Raw genomic sequence first — 20246 nt, forward strand, 5'->3', positions numbered from 1 at the left:
GTGACTCATTATTTTTCTTTTTTGTCCTCTATTTCATTCCATAAAAATCCAATATGGTACCCATAAGAATCTAGCGTGTCATGAGAATTCTGATAACAGATTCATATTCTCCGAAAAACAGTGCCCACATCAGGTGCTCATGAGAACAGTGCATTTCCGCCCGATATTTTTAAAGATTTTTCAAAAATTTTGAATGTTTTTTTAGTGACAAAAAGGGACAACTTTGTCCTCACTTAACCTACACGGTATCTCCCACCGTTATGGAGATCCAAATGGTGAGGCACGCATTTGAACCGCCCTGTACATTACGTAATAACTGTAATGCTGCGCGGGCGGTATCTATGCTAGTCACAGGAAAGTCTTTACTCGAAAAAAAAAAAAACCTGCGCATTTGTGTATCGTTCGAAAAAATCCGCTCATCCGTCGCTCCATTGGAAAATGGTATAAATTTGAAATCAAAAAGCAACGTTCTGTTTGTAGTGAGTACGAAAATAAGTCCGTCCGTACTCCGTGTCTCTGTCTAGGTATGTCCATGAACCTAGCAGAGCAAGGCCAGCAAAACACAATCAAACATATTGCATAATTAGGTGCTAATTAAGTGCCCTATCCTCGAATTAAATGCTTCTTTTTTTTTAAATTATGACATGTTCCGCCAGGTTCATATAAACTGAACGTTATGAGGAAATTACTGCCTCCCAAATTCAAAAAGATGTTGTATACTGTCACTTTTCGTCCCTCATTGCATTTTAATCCTTCTGGGAGAAAAAGTGACACTTTATAACCTTAAACGAATGACAAAACACGTTCATCTAGTCCACGGAGTACAAAAAAGAAATTTTGAATCCGGTAATATAGTTAAGGAGCATTTAATTCGGGAATAGCACACTTAATTAGCACCTAATTATGCGATATGTTTGATTGTGTTCTGCTGACCTTGATTACGCTTTCAGTGTAAAAAGGTGCTACCGCCTATTCGCTTGAAATTTTCTAAAAAATATTTCATCCGAAATTACCTGCTGGAATTACTTGGAATGTCCTTTGTCCTGTAAGAAATTAGCGGAAGGCCTGCTTAAATAATAGAAGGACGGACGGATGGAAATGTTTTTTTTTTCGGTAAAAAGAAGCAAAATGGCCATGGAAAGATATGGAGGGTGGAGATATTTTGTGGTACAATAACCACTCTCCCCATAGTGAACAAACTGATAAAGTGGCCACTCTTTCTTCCCATTTAGAAAAATAACTGGAATGTTATTTATTTTGATCCAACTGTACTCAAAACGCGTAATCAACAAATGTTTTCTAAATTTGTGAATAAATTTCACTTGCCAATCGCAGTTAGAGATAACCAGTGTCGATGCGAAACCGGCCTCTACCCAAGAAGTACGATAAGGCACTTTTTCTCTGTCTTACCTGTTATACGTATATATCTCAAAATTCCCAATTGCAGTATCGTGCGAGATTTGGAACAGTGCGGTAGTGCAGTGATAAGTGTCTTCTTCCCATGGTAAATGGTACAGGTTTTCGCTTGGAGGGTCCAAAATAATAAGGCTAAGGTACGTTTTTTTCCCATTGTTTAATTAGGGCGTAACGTAAAACATGAAAAGACCTTTTACAAAAAGAACCGCATCTTACCCGTAACCAAATGTGTTTGCAAACCCATGTTTTTTAGTGGATTTGGTTCTTTTAATTAGTGGTTTTGGTGCATGATCCCTAAAAAGTAGCATCTTATTCATAGTGAATCCAAAAAAAAAGTAATTATAAGGTAATTAAATTAGAATCTTTATTGTACCTACAACACGTGTTCAAAGACAAGGTGCCACGTCATTAACGCACCTGCGGCCATTGCAAAGCAAAGAAAATCTGATTCAAATGATTGTGGATTTATTTTCGATATATCTAAATTGAACTTCTTTTGTTAATAACATTTAAATTTTTTCAAAATGGTTACCCATCTTTTGTGACGATATTTTCTTTTTCGTCAAAAATATTGTTTTTAATTTGAAATTCGACTTTTAACATTTTTTCCTCGTGCGTCTTTTATTCAAAATCGAAAATATTTGGAAAAGATCAGCGTAAAATAACTTGGGTTGGTTTTTAATGTGGCAAAATGGTGCCAATAGTAACAATTTTTGTTATAACCACTTGGCGGTGTTTATCGGAAAAGTTTCTTGCCGGTCATTTGCACACAAATGGCCTCTCTTCTTCTAACAGTTCCTATGCGATCAAAAATGAGTCAAAGGCGACTCGGCAGCAACTCATTTTTGATCGCCCGTTATAAACTCAACCTTCTTCCCAGTTTGCTGTAATGAAGGAATAAGTACATAAACATGAAAACGGTTACCTACACGTACAGCCATTATCAGATTGTCCCCATATCCTTGCCGGCTACTGAATTATTACAATTAAAGTTTTAAGCAGGTTTTTGTTTTGGACAGGTTAAAACAAAATTCCGTCTGTCCGTGCTTCTATCCAGGGCCGGACTGGACAGGAAGGATATCGTGAGATTTCCCGGGGGGCCCCTGACCACCGGCGGTCCTAATTCAATGCTTAATATTGTTATTAAATAGTAAATGGTTATTATTACAGTAGAAACTCGATTATCTGGGCATAGGATTTGATTTTGAACAGGTATTAAAGAAAAACGATTTACGGTGAGGTTTAAAGCATTTCTCTACTTTTCAAATCAAGAATCTATCAATGTTTGTTTTGTGTTAAACGTAAATTTCCGAATAATTTTATGGCACGATAACATATTGTTAGGTAGGGCCTTTACCTATAAATAAATAATCCTTGCAGGACAATACACTAATATATGTAAACCCTGCCCAAAAATTAAACTTCACACTGGAACGACGGCACAGCTTCCACTCTCACAATCTCTGCCCCTCTGTTTCGGAGAATATTTAGAACAAATAAATGGCGGCTAAGTTTAACGACTCTTCCAGATTTCAAAATATTTGGTTCGTTCTTTTTGCATTCGGTATCTTATACCTCTGGCACCTCATCCAAGAAAAATCTTGACGAATAATATGCGCAATGCCGACATTCTTATTTATATATTTAAATATTTTTTTTGAAATTTTGACTATAGCTTTTTCTAGTAAAGACAAGCATATCGCATATTGTAAAAATCAGATGTGCGAAACCTTACACTTTTCTTCGCTTCGCTAGTATCGACGCTCTTATCACTTGTCGCTGCTCCAACATAAACGCACCCTAATTTATGACACGGCCGCCTATTATATCAGTCAACTGACATGCTTCAACTGCTGAACACACTGAACTTTATTGACGTTTTGTTTCACTTTGGCTTTTGAACATCGGCAGATTATATTACCTCTGTTATTCTTGAATAATTTCTTTCGAAATAAAAAAAATTCTAACGCACTCGAGGATGTAGATAACGTTTTTTTTTTTGCAAGTTTGTGACCTTCCCACTCCCCACGTCAGATTATTAAAATGCACACTTTTCAAAACGTAGTCAACCCAGTTTACTTTAATCTGACGCGCTCCAGTAAATTCCAAAGTACCCTATTGAGCTCCCCTACTATTGGTTAGGCGTTCACTGACCCTCAGCAAATACCTCTCAAACCAAAAAGACACAAAAGTGCAATTAAGCGCAATCTAATCGCACATTACCGTCACTTTTCTTGGAGGACTGAGGGTTCACTTAGCCCCCATTTGATTTTTCAAAATAATTTTGAAATCGGCAAGGTACCAACCGTAGGATTAGGTTTAATTTTAAAAAATACACGATTTCCCAAAAAAAACCTTATAGGGAGCCCTTTTAAAAGCATTTCCCAGTAGGAATTTACAAACCAGTCCGGCCCTGCTTCTATCTACCCTTGCCTTCAGCTGAATTTTTACGATGAGATTCAATTGGCTAAAAACGCATTTTCCTTTATAGAAAAGTGCTTTGTTGTCAGTATCATACAAGAAATATTTGTCTGTCCGTCGCTTTCTATCCATCAATTTCTACTGGAAAGGGGCAAATTTCTGTTGTGTTGAGTAGCTTGGAAATTATTTCCGTTCGTCCGTCCATCTGCCGATGCTTTCTGCTAATATTTTTTGAAATTAAGTTTTACTTTTGTAAAAAGAGACCTACTTTTAGCGGACAAAGAAATACTTCCGCGTGTCTGTTTTTTATGTGCCCATTCCATCGGTCATTGAAACCATCAAATCAGCATGAATTACGGTATTAATAACTAGCTCTTTTTATTTGCTGTCTGTTTCTGGCCTCTAGGAATTTAAAATTTTGATTCGTGGAGCGATTTTACTAATTTTTGAGAACTGAGAAACTTGTGTTCTCAACGCCCACGTTCACTCATAGAATAGGTACCTACCTACTTTATTAAGGATCCTCAGATCCCTTATAGTTTTGTATGGCTGTTCGTTCTTTTGTCCGCCCGTTCGCCTGTGTACGCTATAACTTTTATAGTTCAGATCCCTACATACTTTTTGTAGCTTTTAATTTTTTTTCCGCCCGTCTCTGTCTGTGTGCTCTTTTTAAAATTAGCCGATCGTGTTGAAATTTTGTGAATCTGGCTAAACAGGAACATAAATTATAGCACCTCGAGTGAATCGCGAATAGGAAAAACGATGGGCTCATCACAGGGCGATTCAAAATTGAGTGCAAAGATTTTAACGACGTAATTTAGAAATTTTTTTCGTATAATCGTATGTCCTAACTTGCTTCGTTTTCTAGATACAGGGTGTTTTAAAAAATCGGTTTTTATCAATTATTCAAAAACCTTTCACCCGATTTAAATCAAATTTGGTAGGCTTATTTGTCGTCATAAGGGCTTTCCTTTGGTGGACATGAAATAAATAAAAACAGATTTTTAAAAACCTTTTACACCCTATATCTAGAAAACGAAGCAAGTTAGAACATACGATTATATCCAAAAAGTTTCTTATTTTTGGCTGGTAAATACGTCCTTAAAATCTTTGCACTCAATTTGCTGCTAAATTGTCACAATTAAAGTTTTCTCAAAATAAGTAGGTTTTTATTTTGGACAGCTTAAAATCCAATTCCGTCTGTCCGTGCTTCTGTCTACCCTTGCCTTCAGCTGAATTTTTACTTTAACTTGGAAATTATTTCCGTTCGTCCGTCCATCTGCCGATTCCTTCTGCTAACTTTTTTTTTCTAAATTAGGTTTTAATTTTGTAAAAAGAGACCTACTTTTAGCGTATAAGGAAATATTTTCGCCTGTCAGTTTTCTATGTGCCCATTGAAACCATCAAATCAGCATGAATTTCGGTATTAATAACTCGGATCTTTTTATTTTGCTGTCTGTCTGTTTCTGGTAAACTTGCTTCGTTTTCTAGATACAAGGTGTATAAGTTTTTTTAAAATAGGTTTTTTTATCAATTATTCAAAAACCTTTCACCCGATTTAAATAAAATTTGACAGGCTTATTTGTCGTCATAAGAGCAGTCCTTTGGTGGGAATAAAAGAAAACCAGATTTAAAAAAAACTTACACCCTGTATCTAGAAAACGAAGCAAGTTAGGACTACAATTAAATGAAGAAAATTTCTTATTTTGGGCTGATAAATATGTCCTTAAAATCTTTGGACTCAATTCAACTGAAAAAGTGTAACTTTTTATTTTATACGTTAACCAACTTATTTATGTGCATGGTGCATATGGATGAGCAGCTTTTGCTGAATTTCTACCATGGGATTCCATGCAATTCTTGGAATAAATATATATTATTATGGTCGGTGTTTCTTGTGATAGCTCAGGTCTAGCCTGCTTAACTAATCGCACGGATTAAAATCAAGTAACGATTAGTGTCTGTGTCTGTGTATCACAAAGAACTCTTTTTATTGCAATAAAAGCACTATTATTATTATCGGTGTTTCTTGTGAGAACTCAGGTCTAGCCTGGTTAACTAATCGCACGGATTAAAATCAAGTAACGATTAGTGTCTGTGTCTGTGTCTGGTGAAGTTATGTAGGGTCATTAAAAAAAAAAATAAAAAATAAAAAAAAAATAAAAAAAAAAATAAAAAATAAAATAAAAAAATCACACACGTACATTGGACATCTAGGGATAATGTAATTCGTACTTACCAACATACCTATTGATGGGCACAATAGCCAACGCTATCAGGAAAGAGGAAAACAAAGCAAAAAAAATCATTATAATAATTCCTGTAATTTTATTAAATGGAGTTTATTGTGTAAGTGTTTCTTTGGCTTTGCGTTTGGGTTGAATACGAGTGGGTTGTGATAACGTGGTGTGCTTCTGTGAAGAAGGAGTTTTGTGTTTTTTAATTGTATTTATGGTGTTTCCTTGTTCCTGAGGTCGTATTTGTGAGGTTGCTTGGGTTTTTGGTGGAGATATTGCAGTATTTTGTGAGCCTGTGTTAAGGTTTTTGCGTTTCGGTTGTATACGAGTGGGTTGTTTCTGACAAGAAGGAGTATTGTGTTTTTTAACTGTGCTAGGGCGTGTAACTTTATTGGATGGACCTGTCTTTGTAGTACATGTTGCGTTACTTGTGTTTATGGTGTTTCTTTGTTCTTGAGATTGTATTTGTGAGGTTGCTTGGGTTATTGATGGAGATATTACAGTATTTTGTGAGCTAGTAGTGCTGTATAGGTTTCTGCGTTTGGGTTGAATACGAGTGGGTTGTGATAACGTGGTGTGCTTCGGTGAAGAAGGAGTTATGTGTTTTTTAACTGTGCTAGGGCGTGTAATTTTATTGGGTGGACCTGTCTTTGTAGTGCATGTTGCGTTACTTGTGTTTATGGTGTTTCTTTGTTCTTGAGGTTGTATTTGTGAGGTTGCTTGGGTTATTGATGGAGATATTACAGTATTTTGTGAGCTAGTAGTGCTGTATAGGTTTCTGCGTTTGGGTTGAATACGAGTGAGTGGGTTGTGATAACGTGGTGTGCTTCGGTGAAGAAGGAGTTATGTGTTTTTTAATTGTGCTAGGGCGTGTAACTTTATTGGGTGGACATGTCTTTGTAGTGCATATTGCGTTACTTGTATTTATGATGTTTCTTTGTTCTTGAGGTTGTATTTGTGAAGTTGCTTGGGTTTTAGGTGGAGATATTTTAGTATGTTGTGAGCCTGTAGTTCTGTTAAGGTTTTTGCGTTGCGGTTGAATACGAGTGGGTTGTGAAAATGTGGTGTGTTTCTGTGAAGAAGGAGTTTTGTGTTTTTTAAATGTGCTAGGGCGTGTAACTTTATTGGATGGACCTGCCTTTGTAGTGCATGTTGCGTTACTTGTATTTATGGTGTTTCTTTGTTCTTGAAGTTGTATTTCTGTTGTTGCATGGGTTATTGGTAGAGACATTACAGTATTTTGTGAGCCTGTGTTAAGGTTGTTGCGTTTGGGTTGAGTACGAGTGGGTTGTGTTTGTGATAACGTGTGGTGTGTTTCTGAGAAGAAAGAGTATTGTGTTTTTCAGATGTGCTAGGTCGTGTGGGTGAGGGCGTCTTTGTAGTGCGTGTTGCGTTACTTGTATTTATTGCGTTTGTTTGTTCAGGAAGTTGTGTTTGTGTGGTTGGTTGAGTTAAGTTTGGAAATATTACATGTGTGTCATGTTGTGAGTCTAAAGTGCTGTTTAGGCTTTTGCGTTTGGGTTGAATACTAATGGGTTGTGATAATGTGGTTTGCTTCAGAGGTGAATCTCTGAATGTAGTATATGTTGTATCATTTGTTGTACTTGTTTGTTCGGTAAGTTGTATTTGTGTGTTTGTCTGGGTTAGAGGTGGAGATATTACAGTATGTTGTGTACCGTGTTGTGAGGGAGTGCTGTTGTTTACATGTATACGTTGTGGATCATTTCTGTATGTAGTATCTTGTGTTATGTTTAGAAATTTACGAACAATATGGCATGTGTTGATAATGACTGTTTTTTGTAAATGTTTGTATGTGTTTTTGTCCAAACCTAATAGTTGTAAATTGTGGTGTATTGTCTTTGGTATAACTCCGGTAGCACTAAGAATAATGGGAACTATAACAGTAGATTTCATTCTCCATTGCGTCTTAAGCTCGATAGCTATATCGGTGTATTTACAGTGTTTTTCTGCATGTGTTTTAGTTAAGTTGTTAGTGTTGGGTATGGCAATGTCTATAATACAAATGGATTTTTGTGTTTTATCTATAAGTGTAATATCTGGTCTATTATTTTGGATAGTTTTGTCTGTGAGTAGTGTCCTGTCCCAATATAATTTGTGTGTGTTGTTTTCAAGTATGATCTGTGGCGTGTATTTGTAGTATGGTGTCTTATCTGTTGTGAGATTGTGTTTAAGTGCTAATTTTTGATGTATGATTTTAGCTACCTGATCGTGTCGATGTTTGTATTCAGTTTGTGCAAGTCGTGTGCATGCCGATATTATATGTTGCATTGTTTCTGATGTTTGTGAACAGAGTCGACAAGAATCGTTTGTCACTGTTTTGTCTTTATGTATGTGTTTTTTATAGTTGCGTGTATTAATGACCTGGTCTTGTATTGCTAATATGAAACCCTCAGTCTCCGGGAAGATATCACATTCAGACAACCAAGTGTGCGTTGCTATAGAATCAACACAATCCTGACTAACCTCTTGCGGAAATCGTCCATGTAACGGCTTTTGGTTCCATGTCTGTATGTTATTTGTGATGTATGTAAGTTTGGATGGAGGTGGGAGTATATTAGTTTCGTGTAGGTTAAGTGGTGTGTAAGATTTGTCTGCATATGTTACTGTTTTGTGTAGGACTGAAGTATCTGTTTTGTTATAAAAGTATTGCCGCAAATTGTGTATTTGTGTTTGGTGCAATATTTTTATATCTGTAAGTCCTCTACCTCCTTCCGAACGAGGAAGGTAAAGTCGTATAGTAGAGGAGTGAGGGTGATGTATATGGTGTTTTGTTAATAGTGTACGTGTGTTTCTCTGTATTTGTTCTAAATCTGTATTTGTCCAACGTATAATCCCAAAAGAGTATGTAAGCACTGGTGTGGCATAAGTGTTAATAGCTTTGATTGTATTTCTACCGTGTAATTTTGTTTTAAGTATACTGCGTACTCTTTGTAGGTATTGTGTGATAAGTGTTTGTTTTATACTCGTATGTTTAATGTGTGTGTTTTGCTGAAAACCAAGATACTTATAAGTTTCATTCTCGTCCATGGAATTTATTAAATTACCCTGTTCTAGCTCATAATCTAAAAGTTGTCTTTTTCCAGCTGTGATGTGTTGTGTTTTACATTTATCGATTCCAAAGTCCATTTGTATGTCACGTGAGAATGTTTCGGTAATGTGTAGAAGGTGATTAAGTTTGATGCATGTGGAAGAGTATAATTTAAGATCGTCCATGTAAAACAGGTGTGTAATGTTGTGATGTATTTCGTGGTTGTGTTTAATATTGTACCCAAAGTTGGTAGTGTTTAACAAATATGAAAGTGGATTAAGAGCAAGACAAAACCAGAGCGGACTTAAAGAATCGCCTTGAAAAATTCCTCTTTTAATTTGTATTGGGTCGGTAATAAGTTTTGTGTCGTTTAGTGTAAGTGTTAACGTAGTGTTCCAACATGACATTATGTAATTGAGGAATTGTGTAATATTGTTGCTGACTTTGTATATTGAGAGTACTTGTTGTAACCAAGAGTGTGGTACTGAATCGAATGCTTTTTTGTAATCAATGTATGCAGTGTGTATGTTTCGTTTGTTATGTCTGGATTGTTCAAGTACAACGGAGTCTATAATGAGTTGCTCTTTACAGCCTCTGGAATACTTGGTACACCCTTTTTGTTCTTCGTATAGAATGTTGTTATCAGTACAGTGTTGGTATATTTTGTTTGTAATGCATGATGTAAGGATTTTGTATATTGTAGGAATTTTTTTGTTTCAGTTTCCAGAAGGGCAGCCTTATAAAGGTAGGATTTTTCTTTTTTGTGCATGGGTTATGGCATTTTTTTTTGTGTATTTAGCAAGGGGGGAGTGAATAGTGCATATTGTGATTAAAAGGTAGAAAAGGTAGGTATTACATTAGCTGATTTCCGAATTGTAATACAAAGTGAGTTGTGACCGTTTATCCAACCTATCAACTTGCTAACGTAGGTCTGACTGCAATGTTTCTTCTACTAGTCTCTCACTGTATTAATCAGTTGGCTATGTATAGTCATACTTCTTGAGAATCACACTATAAAGACGTATTCCAGTCAATTCTTCCGTCACGTAGTAGAGTAGCTTCGATGATAGCCATACCACATTTAGTATTTGATAAAAATCAGCTTAAAGGTTTTTTAATGGAGGTAAGTAGTTACATTACTGTATGCGTGTGTTCGCTTATAATCGTTTTAGTTCAAAGAAAGTTGTCGTTGATATGACAATTTGTTAATAAGCGAACATACCCGATAATTGATTTTAAAGGAATGATGGGCCCACTAGGCCAACTTACTATTCTTTTCTCCTGTCCGCAGCGCCAGAAATGCAGTACTTCAAGATCTCCATCTCCCATCAGGTTCCAACTTCTGACATGGAATAACACTGGCCTAGGTTCTATTGAACTCAGTTCAAGCGGTAAGTATTGAAAATAAACCGACGCAAAACTTTTTAATTTCTGTACCATTGCATATTGCCCATAGTTGTCATGTAACGCTTTGGTTTTAGTTTCAGTATTAATTTACACAAATAAATCACCAGCGTGGTATTAGAGCTTTTTGTAATATGTACTTTTTTACATTGCAGATACCTCCAACTTACCATGCCTGTCTGCCAGTAATCTACGAACGTGAACGGGTACGAGAGGCAGCGTGTCGTCGTCGTCCCTCCTGTGTGCGTGGTCCTTCCCAGGCGAGATCGGAATAATAAGGCTAAGGGTAAGGTGTCAATTTTTAATTATGAACTTAATATTTACAGTAAAATCTAAACAAAAGCAAATGTACCTAAGGGTAGTCTTTTCAAGAAATTAGAGATCTTTTTTTATTTAAATTTTTGTCATAAGAATTCTCAATAAAGTATTGGACTAATTAAGCATAATTTCACAAACTTACCTTTCTGCATCTTTTTAATTAATTTTTTTGTTTCAGATTCTAGATGGGCAGCCTTATAAAGGTAGGATTTTTCTTTTCTATGCATGGGCTTTTTATTTTTTATGTATTTAGCAGTGGGGGAAAAGTGAAAAGTGCATACAGTGATTAAAGTGGAAATCCGCGATTCATTTTAGCTATCGTTCGTGTTGTAATTCTAAATAGATTGTGGCTACCTTCTCGGCCTATCGTTCTGGTGACTGCAGTAATTCTTTGAATTGACTTTTTCGCGACGTCAATCAGTTTACCTACCGTGAATTAGTATGACTATGACTTCATAGCCATACCAATCTCGTGAAGTAAATTGATTTTCTCTGCGAATCAGACTAGCTAATTATTACGTTCTCCAGGTGAATGTCTGCGAGGGTGGCTATAGCCCATTTATTAATCACACGAAGATAAATGCATTGGTTTTTAAAAGAAGGTTAGTAATTAAATCGTTACCTATAGACGTATTCGTTAATTAATTAGTCTTATCTTAACTCTTCCCTCATACGATGAGATAGGTGACTAAATGAGACTGATTATGAAATGAACACGCCTTAAGCGTATACTTTGGTGGTTGTACTAATCTCATCAATTATTCACAGCACCATCTGCTGGCCAGGATTTACCATTATCAACATCTGTGATGGACCAGATCGGATTTAACTACGCTCGATTCTGGCAGGTGAGTAAGTCCAAACCCATTTGGATGGACCGGCACTTTTTAATTGCTTCATTTAGTGTAGCATACACTCATCGATCATTTTCCTTTGTAAAACACCTACAGATTTTGATTTCTTACTTCGGCGGTTAATAATATTTTTATTTTCAGTTATTGATGATGAAAATACCCATACCACATCACTCCAGTTTACCAATAGGCGGTCTATCAACGTCAACAAGTGCGATTACCTCCTGTTAGGCTGGATCTCATCAATAAGGCCAAAGGGTAAGGATTTACTGCTTGAAAAAATCGTTAAATTAGGGCTGATAACAATATACTGTTATGTAAACTACGTCATGCGGACATTTTGATTGGTATTAGCACCTACAGTACTATTGGGTCACCCTGTATAATGTAAATCTTAATCTTGTAAGGTTAAATGTGGTCGATTGAACACAATTTCGTTCATATCATTTGAATTCGAACCGAACTGGCCAGGATTTACCATTAAGTATCAATCTATGCGATGGATTCAAGTCTACCCTCGATTTTTCCGAAGAAGCCCAAAGTTCATTCAGACAAGGTGAGTACGCCAAACCAATGAACTTTTTAATTGCCGAATTAATGCAGCATATTACTCATCAATAATTTACGTCTGTAAAAAATCAATTGATTTTGTACCTTCCATAACGTTTAAATAAGAATGAAGGTAATTAGTCACGTACTCATCCTACAGAAGTACTTCACACAAAGTGTTTATTCCGTTGATCACTGTAAAGCGGCGCTGTTTTGCAAGTGGTCACCAATATCCGTAAAGTCCTTGGTCATTTATATAATTTTGTTTTCAGTTATTGGTGACGAAGATACCTATAGTTCATCATTCCAGTTTGCAACGTCAACGTCCTGTGGTTAATGTTCCATCCAGGCGAGTCCCAATTAGTAAGGCTAAAGGGTAAGCTTTCACTTTTTCTATAAAAAATGTAAATTGTCATTGTAAGCCATTTTTTGGAAGATTTCTTTATTTGTGCGGATTTAAACTTTAATTCACGGTTAATATGCCTTTTAAATAAGCCCCCTTAGGAGGGGATACTTGGAGACTAACCGTAAAAGATTTAGTCATCTTTTTTATTTAAGTCTTTTTTTGTTGCAGATTCCAAAAGGGCAGCCTTATAAAGGTAGGACTTTTATCTGTCTAAGCATGCTCTATTGCATTTTATTTTTTTGTGTATGAGCAGTGGGGGAAAACCGAATAGTGCCAGCCCAAAACCTTATTAAAGGAACTTTCAGCACTTTTGAGGCGCTATCTAGAACTCTAACCATAATTTAAAAATTTTACCAAGTATTTGTCTCAAATACTCTTTGGGCACTTGGAATTTCAATAAAACTCTCGGAATATTTGTTATTATAAGGTTTGCCGCAGACTTTAATTGCAAAAGGTTTTAGACCTGTTGAGATACTGTTAGGCTCGTAACCAGAATGATGTAGCATAGGTGGCAGGCATTTTTCTCTGCGGGGCTTCAGAAAAAAACAGTCCAAGTGTGTTGATTTTACTTACTGTCTGGTTGACTTGTAGTTGCTCCTTAGGCTATAACTCGTTGTATAAAACTGACATTTTTTTGTATATGGTAAAAGATCTAAATTAAGCGTTTATAAATATAAACTCCCCAAAATACGGAAAGCGAACGTAGGAAATACCGGGTCGGCCGGCGGCGTATCGGTTAATACTGTCCAAAAATTACAACTTCTTTAATGAATTGCGCGACCTGCTGACGTCTTAAAAATCTGTAAATGGTCCCAAAATTGAAACAAATTAAGAGCGCTTCTTTTGATATCCCACACGACTATGTGAAATGAGGTTTACTAACTCATTTATTTAGCTACTGTTAATTTCACTTACTTAAGTGGCCGGATTGAATTTTCTCAAATCGGTAGTCCAATTAACACCTATATTTAATGGAATTTCTAGGATTTTAAATGTGCCCAATGTATTTACGGAAGATACAATAAATTCATTTTGCAGTTAAAGAATGATCCTTCCAAAGATTTAAAATGTTTGACGGGAATGGTTACAAACGACCAATTAGTTGCAGCGTTATTTACGTTAGCGGCGGCTGAAACACAACTCTAGAAATTAATTCAATTACCACCATCTTCAACTTCCAGGAACCAACACATAAATGACCTAATATTTACGCTGCGGTTTGGAGCAGATATAACCAATTAAGATAATAGAATTTAAATACGCAGAACAAAAAAATGATTGCCAGCTTAAAAATGGAAACTGCGAATCTATTCTAATCTAAAGTTACGTACTCAAATTTTGAAATTACCAAGTCTCTATCCTTCGACCACCCTGTTCGCTTGCAACAATGCGCACCCCTAAATAATCTCCGAAATGACTACTTTCTAAAAAAATTAAACCCACATTTGGAGCTACCGTTACATTGCTCAATAGACGGTGCTAGCGATAACTCCAATCCTTCACAAGCAAGTTTATTTGTGTTTCTCTAATAACAATTATTGCAGTCTTATAAATGGAGGATAGCTTCCATGCTGGGAGATCTCTCGACAGTTTCGTGTGAAAACGACAAGATGGCGCCGTTATGGTACAATAATAATATTACCATTAACCAGAGTTAGGCATTGCAAAGAACACATATACTTTCCGTGTTTTTAATAGATGAGTTTGTTGCAAAATCAGTATAACCAATTACAACAAAATACATAACCTTGAATAGTGGTAGTCATCAATTTCTCATCGCCACTCAATTTCGTTTGAAATGGCTGTTTCCTTCACGTTATTCATCACTTTTGGTCTTCTAATTTTGGCGCAATTGAATAGTATCAGTGCCACTACATTATCAAGAGCAAAAATCGAAGTATGTACGAGTCTCGAGCACTAACTGTTCGCACTTACACTGTTTTTTAGACGTGCGGGGGTTGTAAACTGAATCGGTTACCTGAATTAAAGGCATTCATCCATGAGGATTTTGTAAATTACGAAAACACAGAATTGAAACTAATACCGGGGGCGTCTCCCGAGTTGATATTTTTTGACAAGCACGATGTGGAGGTGAAAAGGATTAATTTGGAAGGGTACAATAGGGAGGAATGTAACGCGTTGCTTGAAGATCACAAATTTCAACGTAAACAGAAACATGACTTATAGGTAGTTTGTGGCCTGACCACATCCTTACCCCACTACAAATCGGGTGCGAGTAGTAAATGTCTCACATAGTTCTTTTTATACGCACTTTATGTAAAAATTTTAAAATAAAATTCCACTCTAATTGCAGTGTAATATATACATACATTTCTACTAATTAAAAATTACACAACGTTTAATTATAAACAATGTACACAAGTGATTTGTATAATATTTGATTAAAAGTGTCCTTAAGCCAATAACAACCAAAAAATAAACAGTACGGCTAGCCACAGAAACAGCTTTGACAGATATTGTTCCTCCAAATGCTGAGGCGTACCGTGAGGGGCGGCACCTGGTCTCGCATCACCAAAATTAAAAGTCGAGGTAAAGAATCCAAACGGAAACGCGCCAATACCGAAGGACATATGAAATCCTGTATCGCCAAAGCCGAAGCCTACAAGTTGCAATCAACAAATAATTTTGTTACTAAGCTTGTAATAACCTGGAAAAGTTGAGCCGCCTTCCGGTTCGGTACGTTGTCCCGCAGGTCTAGGTGGGACTTTCTCCCTGGGGTCTTCCTGCTTGGTGCTGCCGCGACCGTACAACGGTACGACTTTCTCTTTGCTTATCGCGGCTTTGCATACGGGACAGACTTGTCGGCTCGGTCTTGTCTCGAGCCACTGGTGTAAGCAGGGCCAGCTAAAAGGCTATTACTTAAATGTCATTAGAAGTCTGATACTACCAGAATAAATGCCCGCACATACTGACGACAGCATCGCGAGCTGTGTCAAGGCAGATGTTGCACTCGAACGTACGATCTTCCTTCTTTTCCTCCTTATCTGCCGTATCCGGTCCACCATTTGCGTCTATCTTTTTAGACGAGCCTGTTGACGAACTAGCACTAGATGCCATTATATATACACATTTGTACTTTGGAAGGCCGTTGTACTAAAACAGTGACTTTAAAAAAATTTTAATTGCAAATTAGTAGGTAATGCATAATTTGAGGGTTCGGTACGCTCACATTTTGTAGAGAATGTCTTTATCGGTTTTTATTACGTTTGGTGACAGCTGAAGTCTGTGCAATTATTTCATTTTTTTTACTACGCAAAAGAATTTTCCAAAAATGTGATGTATCTCTTGACGTGTCTGTCATAAACTCACAATAATAAATTTAATTGGTTGTTTAGTGTTGTGTTTGCATTTTTCTTAGGTTGGTAGCAATGAAGGTCAATATACAAAAAGCATAAGCGTAGCAGCGGGCCGGGAGGCACTTTTGACTTGCCCCAACAGGATTCGTCTTGTGGTCTTATCTTTGTTTATTCATTTAATTAACGAATAAGCTGGAATTCTGAAACAATAGTTTTGTAATAAATATACAATGGTCTTAGTTAAATCATTATATGAACCACTCTGTAAATAGCCGAAAGGAAGATTTATTGATTTCATTGATGTTGTTTCCAAACTATTTTATCTTCCTCTTTCTGTACGGTGTTGATGGGTGATATTGTATTTGTAGGAATTAAACGGTTTAAGGAAATTGTATGACAAGACAAGTTTTATTTATATTGAAGTTATTATTTAAATTGTTTATATACACATGCTATTTTTTTAATTAAATTATAAAATCGCATAAGTTCCGAATGTAAACACAACAACTCCTCCCCAACTTATAAATTTAAACGATCCGGAGGACGACGTACACGGTTAGAACGGCGTAGCTGCGGTAAAGTATTCTCTTCATTTGTAGGTACACTGGCCGTTATGTCCAACGTAGGTGTATTTATTTCTGGATCAGGTAAAGTTTCGGGTAAAGTTGTAACATCAGGATGATTGTTAGAGGGGTCATAAGGAATATCATCATTTTGAGGAGCGTCTCGCGGAGTAGCACCCCAATTCTGCGTAACTGATCAACGTATCTCTTCCAAACATTACCATTATCAAGCTTAACATGATAGTGTAATTTCCCTAACTTTTTATCAACATTTCCAAATTTCCATTGGATATCGTTTGCATAGTTTCTTACAGCAACTCCGTCATTAATTTGGAAATCTCGAACTGGTATATTATTACGAATTGCAGTAGCATTTTTATTTAAATCGGGTTTAATTAAATCCAATCGGGATGTAATTTCACGTCCGAACATTAACATTGAAGGTGATTGTTTGGTAATACTATGAGACATTTTGCGATATTGTAAAAGTAATCTACATAATTCTTTTTCAACATCAGAACTATTACCATTAATTGCGCGTAATGATTGCTTTAATGTTTGAACGTATCGTTCTGCCAACCCATTTGTCGCAGGATGGTATGGCGCACTTAAATTATGTTTAATTCCGTTTTGTTTAAGAAAACTTTCAAAAGCGTAAGATACAAAATTTCTGCCATTATCACTCACCAGTACACGCGGTATGCCAAAACGACTAAATATTTCTCGGCATGTTTTTATGGTAGTTATTGGTAGTCATATCTTTTGTAACATAAACTTCGGGCCATCGTGAATACGCATCAACTAAAATAAAATAATAATGACCATAAAATGGACCTGCATAGTCGACATGTACACGATGAAATGGTTTATGAACACTTTCCCATGAATGCACTGGTACTACTGTAGAATTATGCTTAATTTGATTGCAGTTAGCACAATTCTTTACTAACGTTTCAATATCGTTGTCTATACCAGGCCACCAGCAATAACTACGTGCTAAACCTTTCATTTTGTAAATACCAAAATGTGCAGGGTGTAACTCATCTAAAATTTGTTTTTGTAAAATTTTAGGTATTATTACTCTTTGACCTCGCAAAATACATTCTTGTTGTATGGTGAATTCGTTTTGATCAATATTGAAACGTAGTTTACTATCAATCACTTTACCAGTTTTTAATCCCATGAATAATGGTTGTAAATTCTTATCCATTTTAGTAGCTTGAGCTAGTTTACTAACTGTAACAGGTAGTGTTTCTATTTGACTTATTTCAGATATGTCTGATTCTTCAAAATCGTATAATTGTTCAGAATTAATTGGTAATCGAGACATGCAATCTCCATTACCATGTAACTTTGTATTCTTGTATCGAATATCGTATCTAAAAGCTGAATGGCTTCCTCCACATCTATAACATTTCACGCCACTAAAATTATAGGTTTTCTTGCTTGTATTGGATGTATTGAATTTGCCTTTCTTGGAATTGTATTTCATGTGTGGTCTGTTTATATCCACAGCTCCAATTGTACCGCTGTTTGAAACTCTCCCCTGTGTAATTGTACGGTGTCTCTCGCTGAAAGTTCAATTCCAACAGCAATTCCTATTGCTTTGTCCATTGTAAGGTCCTTTGTTTCAAGAAGTCTATTTTGTATTTTCTCACTCCGAATGCCAAACACGAATTGATTTCTCAGAGCCTTCTTTTGGTAATCTCCAAAGTTGCAATGAATTGCTAACTTCTGCAAAGCAGTGTAGAATTCCTGAATACCTTCGCCCTCGTGCTGTTTGCGTTGATGGAATCTAAAATTTTCTGCAATTTCCAAAGGGACAGGACTGTAGTAATCTTGTAAAAGTTTAACAACTTGATTGTATGTCTTGTCTGTAGGTTTGTTAGGTGAAAGCTTGTCGCAAAGAAGATCGTATGTATCAGGTCCCATATAATGTAGTAAGTATGGCAGTTTCTTATTCTCTTCAATTTGAAACACATCAAAAGCACCTTCCAATCGTTTCACTCAACTCTCCCATTGAAATCGAGAATTTTCAAACATTTCAATTTGAAAAATTATGCTTGTAGTCATTGTAGGTCGTCGTTTCTAATAATCCTCGTCGCCAATTTATTGTATTTGTAGGAATTAAACGTTTAAAAGTAATTGTATGACAAGACAAGTTTTATTTATATTGAAGTTATTCATTAATTGTTTTTATACACATGCTATTTTAGCCAATTAAATTATATAATCGCATAAGTTTAAATGTAATCACAACAGGTGATATTGTGGAAGGTTTAGAAATTGCTCCCAATAGTTTGTCGTTTTCTAATGCACCTATTACTTTTGTTGATGTAGAGAGAAGTTTCTCTGCTTAGTGCTTATAAATTAATTCTTAGCGACAGGAGGCAATCATTTCGTGCAGAAAACTTAGAGGAACATCTTATTGCTAGTGTTTCTCGTAATTCCTTTTTCATTAGAAATTATGCAACATATAATTTTGTATTGTGTATTAATACAGACAGTATAGAAAATTCGGAAAAAAATTTTAAAAAAACATTTTTCTAAATTACAACAGTTGATTTTATCGAAAAAGTACTTATAACAATATGTATACCACATATAAAGAGCTTTCATTAAAAAAAAAAGAATAATAAAATTGGATCAATACTTCCAGAGATGTAGTTAATTTTACAAAACTCAACATCCGCCATCTTTGATTGACCGCCATTTCTATTAGCTACCGCTTTGAGATGGCAATCATGGTTTCGTTAAATATACAAATAAACGTTTTGTGCAAATGGAGACTATAGATTGTTGCCCATCTATAGAAATTACCTATATGTTTAAATATATTCAGAGCTCAGAGCAAGAAATTTCTTTTCTGAGGTACAAGTGTTCCATTTTTACGGTTGTAACTTTTTGCAAAATGAAACACCCTGTATATTTTTAGTTGATTAGATGTCATTTGTTAACCTCTACATTGATTTTTTATCAACATTGTTATCTATAATTAATTTTTAAAATTCCTCATAAGCATGCTTAAAGTTTCATGAGTCGTAGAAAAATAAATTGGAGAAGTCTTTGACAATGAGAAAGTTTGCTTTAGTGATACAGGGTGTTTCCTCTTTTGTTTCTGATCTAATTGAATTTTAGAGATTGGGTTGATTCAGTCACCTTCGTCTGCAACAAGGGTTACATTTTAGGGTGAGGCAATCACCGATTTAAATTTTGACTGTTTACGGTACTGTTAGATTCCTTTTCCGAAAAATGTATCCACGGCTAGCTCACATTTACTAAAATACAATTTTCCTAAAAAAATGGACTTATCTCTTTTTACCTGAAAATTCCAAAACTGATGTCTTGCGCCTTCGACTACTTAAATGGCAAATAAATACACAAAATAGTATTGACATACTGGCAGACTCCACGAACTTCGTACCGCTTTTGGGAAATCTCGTTTTCTTTACGTACGCTCGGTTTCCTTACCTCGCACACACGGCGAGATCAAAAAATGTTTACAAGACTGGAAATGTTGCCTAGGAACATGAACCAAGATGTATTTAAGCGTATACAGGGTGTAGCACCTAAGATCCATCGGATCATAACTCATTTACCATAAAAGATACCGAAAAAAATCTTAGGGTAAAATTGTACACAATTACCGTCGCCATATTTTAAAATATTTTTGATCACAATGGGAGTGCTGTATTCCAGTGGCGTATCAAAC

The 20246-nt window shown here is 35.9% G+C and overlaps 1 protein-coding gene and 2 long non-coding RNA genes across 5 annotated transcripts; 2 read left to right on the plus strand and 1 right to left on the minus strand.

Annotated features, from left to right (window-relative positions):
- The first annotated feature begins 9878 nt into the window (after positions 1 to 9878).
- Positions 9879 to 12847, plus strand: LOC116162999. The gene is made up of 7 exons (XR_004143655.1): positions 9879 to 10514; positions 10683 to 10813; positions 11024 to 11693; positions 11841 to 11957; positions 12107 to 12255; positions 12521 to 12624; positions 12823 to 12847. It is a non-coding gene; the product is annotated as an uncharacterized LOC116162999 (long non-coding RNA).
- A 1447-nt stretch (positions 12848 to 14294) lies between these two features.
- Positions 14295 to 14967, plus strand: LOC116163001. Its single transcript, XR_004143656.1, has 2 exons — positions 14295 to 14551; positions 14602 to 14967. It is a non-coding gene; the product is annotated as an uncharacterized LOC116163001 (long non-coding RNA).
- LOC116163000 (E3 ubiquitin-protein ligase RNF185-like) lies at positions 14939 to 15988 on the minus strand. Of its 3 annotated transcripts, none has more exons than XM_031476820.1 (4): positions 15845 to 15988; positions 15563 to 15768; positions 15323 to 15519; positions 14939 to 15253 (listed from the first exon to the last, which is right to left on the minus strand). In XM_031476820.1, the coding sequence occupies exons 2-4, from the start codon at positions 15730 to 15732 to the stop codon at positions 15069 to 15071; spliced, it is 552 nt and encodes a 183-aa protein (XP_031332680.1). In that variant the 5' UTR covers positions 15733 to 15768; positions 15845 to 15988; the 3' UTR covers positions 14939 to 15068. The 3 variants fall into 3 exon arrangements, with proteins under 3 accessions (XP_031332680.1, XP_031332678.1, XP_031332679.1); XM_031476818.1 differs by having other exon boundaries at positions 14939 to 15274; XM_031476819.1 differs by having other exon boundaries at positions 14939 to 15274; positions 15563 to 15780.
- Positions 15989 to 20246: the final 4258 nt, after the last annotated feature.

This window comes from Photinus pyralis, unplaced genomic scaffold (genome assembly GCF_008802855.1).
Source record: "Photinus pyralis isolate 1611_PpyrPB1 unplaced genomic scaffold, Ppyr1.3 Ppyr1.4_LG2, whole genome shotgun sequence".
Taxonomy (NCBI): Eukaryota; Metazoa; Arthropoda; class Insecta; order Coleoptera; family Lampyridae; genus Photinus; species Photinus pyralis.

Excerpts from the sequence above, each read along its gene's own strand:
- LOC116163000 (XM_031476818.1), bottom strand. The coding sequence starts at position 15,732 with ATGGCATCTAGTGCTAGTTCGTCAACAGGCTCGTCTAAAAAGATAGAC. Across the intron at positions 15,520-15,562 it reads ATGTGCGGGCATTTATTCTG|CTGGCCCTGCTTACACCAGT; the intron begins GTAGTATCAGAC and ends ATAGCCTTTTAG. Across the intron at positions 15,275-15,322 it reads AGGCGGCTCAACTTTTCCAG|GCTTCGGCTTTGGCGATACA; the intron begins GTTATTACAAGC and ends TGCAACTTGTAG.